Source organism: Hemiscyllium ocellatum, chromosome 11 (assembly GCF_020745735.1).
Source record: "Hemiscyllium ocellatum isolate sHemOce1 chromosome 11, sHemOce1.pat.X.cur, whole genome shotgun sequence".
Lineage (NCBI taxonomy): Eukaryota > Metazoa > Chordata > Chondrichthyes > Orectolobiformes > Hemiscylliidae > Hemiscyllium > Hemiscyllium ocellatum.
In genome coordinates, this window is record NC_083411.1 from 63,355,338 (window position 1) to 63,367,817 (window position 12,480).

Sequence of the window (12,480 nt, forward strand, 5' to 3'; positions counted from 1 at the left end):
GAATATACTTTTGCGGAGTACTTTGAAACATTCTTTCAAAGTCCTCCACTGCTCATCAACTGTCCCACCATAAAATCTTTGTTTCTAGTCTACTTTAGCCAAGTCCTCCCTCATTCCATTGTAGTTCCCCCTTGCTCAGGCACAGGACCCTGTTATTGGATTTTGTTTTCACACTCACCATCTGTATTCTAAATTCAATCATACTGTGATCACTCCTTCCAAGAGGATCCATAACTATGAGGTCATTAATTAATTCTGTCTCATTATACAGGACCAGATCTAGGATACCTTGCTTTCTCTAGTTTCATTACATACTGTTCCAGAAAACAATTGCGGATACACTCAACAAACTCCTCCTCAAGGCTACACTGACTGAGCGGACCAATCCATATGTCAATTAAAATCCCCCATGATAATTGCAGTACCATTTTTACAGGCATTACTTATTACTTTGTTTATTCCCCGTCCCAATCTGATATTATTTGGTGGCCTCTTGATATGGCTATGTGCTAATCTACTGCTTACCTTTTTATTTACCATCATACTTGGTTATTTTCTCTTTCCATTCCCCCCGACTTACTAGGACTTTAAACTAGTGATGACCCTATTTATCCTTTTTGTTGGAACACTGGTTCCAAATCGGTTCAGGTGGAGTCCCTCCCATTGGTACAGAGCCCTCAGGTTCCAAAACTGATGCCAAAGCCCCATGAAATGGAAATCTTTTTTCTCTCACCACTCCGAGGCACGTATTTACTTCCTTAATTTTCTTATCCCTAAACCAATTTGCACATGGCTCAGGTAGTAATCCGGTGATTATGACATTTGAGGACCTGTTCCTTAATTTTGAACCTAGTGCTTGATAATCCCCAAACAGGTCCTCCATCTTAGCATGCTGAATGCTGCTGGTCTCAACATGGACCACAACAACTGGATCCTCCCTCTCCTGCTCCGCTATCCTTTCAAGCCGGTCAGAGATGTCCTAGACTCTTTCAATGGATAGGCAACACACTATCTGGCTTGCAAAGGATGCTATCTGTCCCCCTAATTACAGAATCCCCTATAACTACCACTTGTCTTTTTACTCCACCCTCTTGAATGGCCTTCTGCACCATGATGCCATGGTCAGCTGGCTCATCCTCCCGCAGACTTTTCTTCATCCATACAGGGAGCAAGGATCTCATATCTGCTGGATAAAGTCAAAAGCTGAGGGTCCTCCTTTCCTGAACTCTGGACCCCCTACCTGCCTCACTTACAATCCCATTGACACTGACCACTGACTGAATTTGAATCACTTAATCTACCAGGTGTGACTGCCTCCTGAAACAAAGCATCCAGGTATTCTGCCCCTCCCAGATGTGCCACAATGTTTGAAGTTCAGATTCCAGATCATCAACTCTGAGCCGGAGTTCTCCCAGCAACCAAATACTTGCTGCAGATGTGGTCACTGCTGTTCACGATGGGATCAGCCAGCTCCCAATTCATACAGCTACAGTACATCACTTGCCAAGCCATCTCTGCTTAGTGAATTACTATTACTTTATATAAATTTAGTGAGTTAATTCATTTCCAATCCTTTTCTGCAATGGTCTTTTTAAAATAACCAACTAATAGACATAAGAACAAACCAAAGTAAATTTTAATCAATCAATCACACAATACAGAAGAAATAGAAAAGCCTGATCTTATCAGCACACCATAGAGTTTTTTAAAATTGGTTAGAGTAGGGGCACGGGTGGAGACCCGACACATGGAGTGTCTCGGGATCAGCTGCTACCCAAATATATCAATTTATTCACCTTCCCAAACTGCAATGAAGACCGCTCCTCCCACGAGGTAAGTTTTTCAAAGATTAATTTATCTTCCTGACAGCCCCTGGACCTCGCTCCGGTTGCTCCCGCTGCTGCTGCCTCCGCTGGGTCCCCTCTGTTAGAGCCCATGATGGTTATCACTTGGTTTGTTAAGGCCTCATTTGTGTCTCTGCTGACTTTCTGCTCCTCTGGTAGGGGGAAGTACACATATAGGTGTGGGCACTTTATAATGAATTTTCTTTCCTCTGCATTGTTTAAGCCATCTTTGTTGATTGACTGCATGGAACAGCTCTCTAGGATCATCCTCGGGCGTGCACGTTCCAATGTCTTTCGCAAAGGTCTTCAACTGCTGTACCCCCATTAGAGTAGAATATGTTACTCTTGAGCCAGCTACCGCCTGACCATCTGCCCCTATTCCTGCTCTAATGCTCACAAAGGGGGCCACTGGGGCAGACGGGATCTCCAACCATGGGTTATAGGCTGGTGGTGGACCCTCTGGCATAGGCTCTCCGTCATCATGGCTATCCCCAGCCACTCTGTCTGCTAGATTGTCTCAATCTATGTCTCCTTCACTGCCTTCCTCACCTCTTTCCGGTGTAAAAGTGCACATTATGCCCCTCTGCGTGGCTAGCTGACCTTGCAGCCTTTCCATCTCCGTCTGACTCTTAGTAGGATTAGCGAGACTACTCCTCTTCTCATGTGTTGCTCTCTGAATCACATTCATCATAGATTTTAAAATCACTATATTGTTGTTTCCTTCCCACTACCTCAGCTTAAGCTGTCTGGACTTCTCCCTCTCACCTACTCTTTTCCCTAACCAGTTTCTCACACTGTATCTGATACTTGTTCATATGTGCCAATCTGCACTTCCCTGTCCTGGCAGGTAGGTTACCTTCTCACTACAACGGTCCATCTCCTCACAAAGTCTCTTATTCTCTGCCTCTAGACTGTTCCTCTCTAACTAGGCCTGCTGTTGGCATTCCAAAGATTAGATCGCTCCTGCTTTCTGTAGTTTTAAATTTCTTGTCTGAGATCTTCATTTGGGCAATCTTCCAAAGAGCTCCTGCAGTGGGTTTTCTCTTGCTCCTTGGGTGACCTGCATACTCTCTGTACTGCAGCCACTTCCCCATTACGGATTTCTGAAGGAGTCCCATCCAATCAGGGCAGTCCATTCTCTCCTGATTGATCATATATTAGTAGCTACAAATTAACCCCAACCTCCTGTTCAGTCTGACACAAGTCTCCTGCTGACTCAGTGGAGAGATGCTCTCTCGAATGCCCAGCTCCTCTTCTCTCTGTACCTTGCCAATTTGGTTTGACTCAGGTTTCCCACTGACTCAGTGCAGAGACATACTCTCATGCCCACCCAGGGATGCTAAAATATGTCGGAGCCTGGCAATTGCGGGCTCTGGTTATTGACTTGCATAGAGAGGACACAAGTCAATTCTATCGTAATTCACAAGTCACTTTATTACGGTCTTCAACAATACATGTGTGTAGCTTATACATTTGCTGGCACAAAGCAAAAGCTAGGATCTATTTGTACACCCTCTCAGCTACTCTGGCACTCCGAGCAGTCATAGAATACAAAAGCAAATACCCGAGTAGAATAGCTGCTGATGCTGCTGAGGATGGACACTGACCAGGCGTTCTCTTCCCACACTCTCTACGTTATCATCGTGTTCGTGAGGTCAGGTTCACTTCTGCAGTGGTCGGTCTCTGGAGTTCTCCCTGGCTCCACGGCAGAGAGTCGTCATCTTATTCCTTTCCTTATCCTTTTCAAAATGTCTGTCTCTTCCCCATTGGCTCAGGCATGTTTGCATATTGCTTGCCAATATCTTAACAGTCCTGGCCCAGGGAGCTAGATAGCAATATCTCATTACTGCTTGCCAAATTGGCTTTTGCATTACTTCATTTTCCTTGCTTTGAGCAGAATTTGGTTAGTACAAAACAGTTTCAACTGGTTCAACCAGTATTTGGAATCAGGCAAATTTAGTTCACCAACTACTTCTTTTGACATACATTCAGTATTTTTCTGTAGTGTGTCAGCAGCTTGTGTCCCCTCTCTCTTTTCCTGCAGACTGAGGAAACAGCATGTTTGCCACCGAGTGAGTGACCTCCTTTTAAACATCTTCATAGACCAGAGCACCAACTCCTGTGGCAGGCTGGAATGGTATCCAGGAGATGGAGCAAGAATTAGGAGAAGCAGCAAGGATTCCAAGACATCATATTTCAATGACTTTTGAAAGTAACTCAATGCAAGTGAGTACTGATTGCCACTGACTGGTGCTGTGGTGCAAAGTGCAAAACGCGTGTGCAATTTAGCATTTACTTAAAGTCACCATTTTTAAGTCTGAAATCTCTTTGATACGGCCATGAGATCATCAGATATATTAGCAGAATCAGGCCATTCAGCCCATTGAATCTGCTCTTCCATTCAATCATGGCAGGGCAAGTCAACCAAATTAAGGCCACTGCTGCATAACAAGTGAGATTAGCCAATTAAGTAATAGACTGGTCTGTTTCCATTCTGTATGACTCGGACTTAACTGGTTTGCATAACTGCTTAAGAGATTGATCCAAATCCCAATAAAATAAATAAGACAAGTTAATGGAATGGAATGCTCTGATACAGAGGGAAAACACTGAGTAAGGGCTTTTTAAGTGGGAGTGCTCTCTCTTTCACTTGGGGCTCTGGGGTGGAGGGTGCTGCATGCAGCAGTCCCCTGCAACAGCAGATTGTGGCAGTTCAAGGACATCCAGCCCAATTGCTTGTTCTATGGTGCTGTGGACCATGTATATATTGGGTGTTGGTACTTGCATTCCCTTTTTGATTTTCTTAAAAATCTTCTTCTGTTTTTGGTGGCTCTTCAGTCCCATGTATCCTGATCTTCAGGAACCTGATGAAGGAAGGTTAGAGTACCTCCTGGTGGGTCTGCTTCTGGGCCTGGCCAATCTGGCCATAAATGGCTCCAGCAGTGGGCTGTTTGCCTTCCGCGGTTACATCAGAGCCTGAGTGACTCTGGAGAAAGAGCACGCGGTGTCCACCTTGTGCTGTTCAGGGAAAGGTGGTCATCGCAGGGAGTGGAGTATATTTTTTCCTGTCCAACTCTACTTTGATTTAATCCCTGCCATCCCCTTCACTGTTTGATCACACAGCATTGTCCTCCAAGAAGGGCACTGCTTGTCACTGGCCACTCAGGTGTTTCCTTTCTTACTAAACTGAATAAGAATTTGTACACCTGGTGTCTTTCACTGTTTCACAAAAAATAGAAACACTGAGTTTGGTGAGAAGTGAAGGAGCTGCTTTTATTTTATCCCCACTATACCTCATGGCCCACCCTTTTTATTTATCTACCTTCAACCTCAAGCTGACAAGGGATTGAAAAACTGCATGAGATGGGTGAATTTTTAAAGCATTCAAAGGTTGAACACCATAGGGAAAGCATTAGTTCATGAAATGGGAAATGGAGCAAGTGTGAGATGAGCCTTGGTAAGTAATTATGCTATTAATTGTGTAAAGCAAAATCTGGTTTTTAGTTTAAGACTGTTCAATGTTTAAGGAATTGGTAAGGTCTCTGGTATACACTTAAATGTTCTTTATACTGGAGGAAGTAAACAAAAGAGTAATTTAAGGGGAGATAGTGGTAATGACATTAGACTAGTAATACAGAGAACTGGCTAATTCTCTGGGATTCACATCCTATCATTAGATTAGCTCAATTGATAGATCTCGCTTACTAAGTTAGACTCAATGACCAGTGATTGTTACAAAAAGTCATTTGGCTCACTAATGTTCTTCAGGGAAGGTAATCTGCTGTCTTTCCGGAGTCTGTCCTATATAGAATTCCCGATTTACAACAATGTAGCTGACTAGTTCATAACCATTGGAATAAGAGAATGATCAGGGAGAAGGTAGGGCCGATCAGGGATATTAGAGGGAACTTATGCTTGGATTCTGAGCAGATTGGGGAAGCCCTAAATGAGATTTTCCCTTCGGTTTTCACCAAGGGACCTTATTGTGAATGAAAATTTTGAGAAGCTGGGATACAGTCTTGACCAGATCAAGATTGATAAAGCTGTGTGCAGGAAATTTTGGAAATCATTAAGATTGATAAGTCCCCAGGGCCAGACAAAATTTATCCTAGGCTGCTCTGGGAAGCGAGAAAGGAGGTTGCTAAGCTGCTGACGAGGATTTTTGCCTCCTCACTCTCTCCCCAGGAATTGTAAGGAGGCGAATGTTGTTCCTCTTTTCAAGAAGGGTAATAGGGAAATCCCTAGCAGTTATAGACCAGTCAGTCTTACGTTTGTGGTCAGCAAAATTTTGGAAAGAATTCTGAAGGGTAGGATTTATGACTATTTGACAAGGCATAGTGTGATTAAGGCAGTCAGCATTGCTTTTTGAGGGTTAGGTCATGCCTCACAAATCTTATTTAGTTCTTTGAGGAGGTGACAAGACGGGTCGAGCAGTGGATGTGGTGTATATGGACTTCAGCAAGGCATTTGATAAGATTCCCCATGGCAGGCTCATTCATAAAGTCAAAGTATGGGATACAGGGAGATTTGGCTATCTGGATTCAGAATTGGGTGGCTGACAGAAGGCAGAGAGTGGTTGTAGATGGAGAGTATTCTGCCTGGAGGTCAGTGTTGCTCTGTTCTAGGGCCTCTGCTCTTTGTACTTTTTATAAATGTCTTGGATAAAGAGGCGGAGGGATGAGTTAGTAAATTTGCCGATGACAAAGTTTGGAGGTGTCATCGATAGTATAGAGGGCTCCAGCAGGCTGTAGCACGACAGACAGGATGCAGAGCTGGGCTGAGAAATGGCAAATGGAGTTCAATCTGGATAAATGTGAAGTGATGCATTTTGGAATGGTGAATATAGGATTAAAGACAGGATTCTTGGCAGTGTGGAGGAACAGAGGGATCTGGGTGTGCAAGTACATAGATCCCTCAAAGTTGCCACCCAAGTGGATAAGGTTGTTAAGAAAGCATATGGTGTTTTGTCTTTCAATTAACAGGGGGAATCAAGTTTAAGAGCTGTGAGGTTTTGCTTCAGCTCCACAAGTACCTGGTGAGACCACATTTGGAATATTGTGTCCAGTTCTGGTTGCCCTACTATAGAAAAGATACAGAAGCTTTGGAGAGGGTGCAAAGAAGGTTTACCAGGATGCTGCCTGGACTGGAGGGCTTGCCTTATGAAGAAAGGTTGAATAAGCTTGGACTTTTCTCTCTGGAGAGAAGGAGGAAGAGAGGAGACTTGATAGAGGTATTCGAGATAATGAGTGGAATAGATAGTCAATAGCCAGAGACTTCTCCCCAGGGCAGGATGGACTGATATGAGGAGTCATAGTTTGAAGATATTAGGAGGAAGGTATAAAGGAAACGTCAGAGGTAGGTTCTTTACACAGTTGTGAACGCATGGAATGCGTTGCCAGCGGTGGTGGAAGCAGAGTCATTGGGGACAGTTAAGTAACTGCTGAACATGCACATGGAAAGCAGTGAGTTGAGGTGTGAGTAGGTTAAGTTATTATATTTTACATTAGGATTAAACCTCGGCACAACATCGTGGCCCAAAGGGCTTGTTCTGTGCTGTACTTTTCTATGTTCTAACTAGCCTGTATAATTTTCTAGGCAGGAATTCACTTCAGGGGCAATGAGGGATGAATAGCAATTGTTGGTCTTGTCAGTTATGCCCAGATTCCATGAAAGAATCTATAAGCATCATGCTCATGAAACTGCACTGTTGCCTCGCTTGACTGCTGTCCTACCCTCTCTCTGGTTACCCTCTTACCGTTAATGTATTTGTAGAATCTCTCTAGATTATCCTTAACCTTTATCTGCCAATGCTGTCTCATATCATGTCTTTGCATTCCTGATTCTTCTCTTAATGTCCCTACACTCCTAAGATGTTTAATTGAACCATGTTGTCCATATCTAAAAGATTCTTTTATTCTTAATTAGAACCTCAATATTTTTATTCATCCATTGTTTCTAATATTACCAGCCTTACGCTTCACTTTAACAGGAACAAAATATCTGAACTCTCATCATCACATTCCCACTGGTCAGACGTCTTTTTACCTGCTAGCAGTCTACACCAATCAATTTTTTAAAAGTTTTTCTCATACTATTAAAATTTGCCTTACTTCAATTAAAAGCTTGAACTTTTATGGAAGGCTTATCCTTTTTCCATAACCATTTTGAAACAGATATAATTATGATTGCTAAACCCCAAGTGTTCCTCCACTTTTACTTCACTCACCTGCCCTGCCTTATTGCCCAACAGGTCTAGCTGTGCTTCTTCTCTGGAAGAGCATTCACATATTGATAAAGAAAACATTCTTGAACATATTTGACAAATTCTTCACCATCCAAATCTTTAACACTATAGTAGTCTCAGTCAATGGCTGGAAAATTAAAATCCCCCATTATTAAAGAACTTATTACACTTACTCACATCTGAGATCTCCTGACATATTTGTTTCTCAATTTTACTCTTACCATTGGGGAACCTATATTACAATCCCATCACAGGCATCAAGAGAATTGACTTTATCTGGGTTCTCAGACTTAGCATCAAACACATACCCCAAAGGACATGGTGAGTAGTTAACAGTAATGTCAAGTAAAAGAGGTGTGGATGATTTGGGGATTTTTGTTGTTTTGAACTCCAAAACTTGTTTGAGGGTTCAGTGTACAAACTGATTGTTGACAAATGGGGAACAAATACATTAACTCTACTGGGTAGAAACTGTATATTTTGCTTGGGTTCCAGGTGGAGAAAGCTAAATCAGCCATTATCTACTACAAACCCAATGGCTCACACCATTACCTGGACTACACACTTTGCAGGGAGAAAGTGAGGACCGCAGATGCTGGAGATCCGAGTCAAAATGTGTGGTACTGGAAAAGCATAGGCGGTCAGGCAGCATCCGAGGAACAGGAGAGTCAACATTTCGAGCATAGGCTCTTCAACAGGAATGTAGGGGTTTGGGGCTGGGTGGAAGGTAGCTGGGAATGTGATAGGTAGATGAAGGTGGGGGGGGGGGGGGGGGGGGGGTGATAGTAACAGGTCAGAGCAGATGGATGGGAAGGAAGATCAATAAGTGGGTCAATTCAAGAAGGCAGTGCTGAGTTGGAGGGTTGGATCTGGGATAAGGTGGGGGAGAGGAGATGAGGAACCTGGTGAAGTCAACATTGATCCCGTGTGGTTGGAGGGTGCCATGGTGGAAGGTGAAGTGTCCTTCCTCCAGGTGTTGGGTGGCTAGAATCTGGTGTTGGAGGTAGCCTAGGGCTTGCATGCCTTTGGTGGAGTGGGAGGAAGAGCTGAAGTGTTCATTCAAAGGGCGATGGGGTTGTCTAGTGCATGGGTCCCAGAGATGTTCAATGAAACACTCTGCAAGTTGGCATCCTGTCTCCCCAATGTAGAGGAGACCACAACAGAGGTGTAGAGGTGCAGGAAAATCTCTACCGGATGTGGAAGGATCATTTAGGGCCTTGGATAGAGTGAGGGGGAGGTGTGGGTGCAGGTTTTACACCTAATGTGGTGGCAAGGGAAGGTGCCAGGAGTGGAGGGTTGGTGGGAGGCATAGACCTAACAAGGGAGTCGAGGAAGAAACAGTCAGGGGTGTGCTGGGGACTATCAAGAGATGTTCATAATGTTAGTTCTTGAGATGTAAGATAGAATTCAAGTTCTTACAACGTCACTGCTTATACCTTTTTAAGTACTCCTCAGCCTTAGTGGCCTTACATTGTTTGTTTGTTTCTCCTGTGCCCTTTGTTTTTCATCTCTCCATTCACACTCAACTGTGAACATTTTCCCCCCCCCAGCCTTTGGGAGTTCCATCTGCTGTACATACCTCTATCCCCTGAACACCCATAATTCCTTCAACTGAATCCCTTCAGTAAGGTGTCTTTTCATTTAGTATCAGCTTTATCCTTCCATTCTTTAATAATGAATTAATGCAACTTTGCCTCATGGTTACTTTGAAGCAATGAGACAGGTCACTGACAACGTGTAAATGGATAAAAGCTATCCATCTGCCAATTAATTCCGATTTTGTAATTCAGAGCTAATACAATTGGTTTTAAAAAAATAGCTAATAATCATTATCTATAATTGAGGTGGAAACATTTTAAGATGTTAAGTCATCAATATATAAACTAGAAATTTATTTCTTAAATCCAATTTTAAAATGTACACAGTTTCCAACTATGAAATCCATTTATAATTACCTGGTACTTTAATCTAAATCCCAGTTAGGTTCCTTAAGCGGTCCTGACCAGTCATTGCTCACTTACAATGTTATAGGCTGTGAATAACTGCAGCTGTTAGAAGGTCTAGTCTACTCACATGGTAAAAAAAATACTTCTAATGCAGAAATAATGGTCGAATCCAAAGACACAGCTATTAACAATGGGATACTTGTTTCATGATTTTTCAAAACAATGTTGAACTGAATCTTCAATTGTCTGTGAGGGAGGGAAATTGTTGTGGTTCTGTTCGCCGAGCTGGAAGTTTTTGCTGCAAACGTTTCGTTCCCTGGCTAGGGAACATCAGTGCTATTGGAACCTCCTGTGAAGCGCTGCTTTGATGTTTCTTCCGGTATTTATAGTGGTTTGTTCTTGCCGCTTCCGGGTGTCAGTTTCAGCTGTAGTGGTTTGTATATGGGGTCCAGGTCCATGTGTCTGTTAATGGAGTTAAACTCCATTAACAGACACATGGACCTGGACCCCATATACAAACCACTACAGCTGAAACTGACACCCGGAAGCGGCAAGAACAAACCACTATAAATACCGGAAGAAACATCAAAGCAGCGCTTCACAGGAGGCTCCAATAGCACTGATGTTCCCTAGCCAGGGAACGAAACGTTTGCAGCAAAAACTTCCAGCTCGGCGAACAGAACCACAACAACGGACACCCGAGCTACAAATCTTCAACCAGACTTGAGGGAAATTGATATAAAGTAATGGCTGGCACTCCATAATCACCGAAGAGATGCAGCAGTCTTAAAATTAAGTGGAAACAAACATCTGAAACAAAAATTAAATCTGCTAGTATCATTTTCTGAAAACACGGTTTGTTTGGAATATTTTGGATCTAAGTTTATGCTTCCATTTTTACAATATTTAATTAAATTATCTAAAGTTCACATAATTTCTCTAATCAATGAGTCTGAGGTAATTTTCCTCTGTTTGGTTTAGGTTATTATTTTTAAAAAAACTAAGCAGACACCTGTTCTCATCCTGGAACAAAAATGGTTCTGCACCTGAAGCCAGAATTTATAATGCTGCTGCTTTTACTTCCTTTAGTCAATTCTTTCATTAGTCCAACACATAGGGGTGAAATTGATCTTTGGCAGGAGTATGAAGTTATTGGGAATTTGAGAGCACGTTTATGCTAATGTCTGTAATGCTGTCTTTTCCCATATTAAACGGATTTCAATTTAAAATAAGATTGGCTTTCATGTAAGCATCTGCAAATGTGTTGCTGGTCAAAGCACAGCAGGCCAGGCAGCATCTCAGGAATAGAGAATTCGACGTTTTGAGCATAAGCCCTTCATCAGGACATGTGGCTAGTTAGAAATTGACAGTAGGGCAGTCGTGGTCTGTAAGAAGAATGGGTGGGTTAATATTTTATTTCATAATCACTGATGATTTCTTTTAAGACTAAAGGAACCATCTTAAATTCCCAAAATGCAAATCAAATTCAAAACAGTCCTGGATCTCAAGCTTCAGGGAACAAAGTAAGCCATTCAATCAACAAGCAAATGTACATCCAATCCAAACCACAAAGCTACAGAGAATCAGTGCTGAGTCAGTGTCTCTCTCTCTCATACACACATGAACATTTTCCAACTTTCTTCCTATCTCAATTTTTAGCTTTTGTTTATTCCTTGCTTGTAAGGGTATTGAGGCATTCACATTCCAGAACAGTCAAGTTAGGCTATCAGCCAGTGACCGACAGCATGATGATATCCCCTACCTTACTCTTGATTTGAACATATTTATCACAGTGCTTCTGTGTTTTCCTTCAGATAGCAACCAGATGCTGCCCAACCTGGGACAGCCCTTCTCCCTGAAAGCAAAGAAACAAAAAACAAACAACAAAGCAAACAAGAAAACTATAAACAAACCAAGGCAAACAAAGACAATAGACAAACTGAGACATATGACAAATATTGAGATCCCAGTTAACCTCTTAAGTAATTCTGCAGCATCTGCCTTACAAAGTCTGCGCAGTCTCCTTCAACTCAATCTTGCCTCAGTGTCTCTCAGCCACCGTAGCTACAAGGGAACCCAGCTCCCTTCTCACACTTGTTGGCTCAGAGGAAAAACAGCCACACAAAATTTGTATGATTGCAATCAATTTAACAATTAGCAAACTGTTAATTGCAAGATAATGAGCAAGCTGGGCACCCTGCCCAGTCATTAGCTTCAGTCATGTAATGTCTGGACAATGTCGGTTAGTAGCTGATAAGCAGGCGTTAGTAGACAATAAGTCCTTGTAAAGAGAAGAATTTATCAGGTACCAGTACAGCTACAAGGCCAACCATCTTAGCTGGGCATGGGAAAACACAGGCTTTTAGCAAGCAGGCATGAATATTCAAAATGGTTTCCAAGCTTTTAATATGTGACAAAATGGCTGCCACAAATCTAACAATTTTCT

At 42.6% G+C, this 12,480-nt stretch overlaps 1 protein-coding gene across 1 annotated transcript in view; it reads left to right on the forward strand.

Annotated features, from left to right (window-relative positions):
• Nucleotides 1-1,747: 1,747 nt before the first annotated feature.
• LOC132820038 (sodium- and chloride-dependent neutral and basic amino acid transporter B(0+)-like) overlaps nt 1,748-12,480 on the forward strand; it is a 99,775-nt gene continuing 89,042 nt past the window's right edge. The window contains exons 1-4 of the mRNA XM_060831959.1: nt 1,748-1,833; nt 4,683-4,807; nt 6,827-6,879; nt 8,584-8,667. Of these exons, the coding sequence (XP_060687942.1) occupies nt 1,748-1,833; nt 4,683-4,807; nt 6,827-6,879; nt 8,584-8,667 (348 nt within the window). The remainder of the gene's footprint in view (nt 1,834-4,682; nt 4,808-6,826; nt 6,880-8,583; nt 8,668-12,480) is intronic.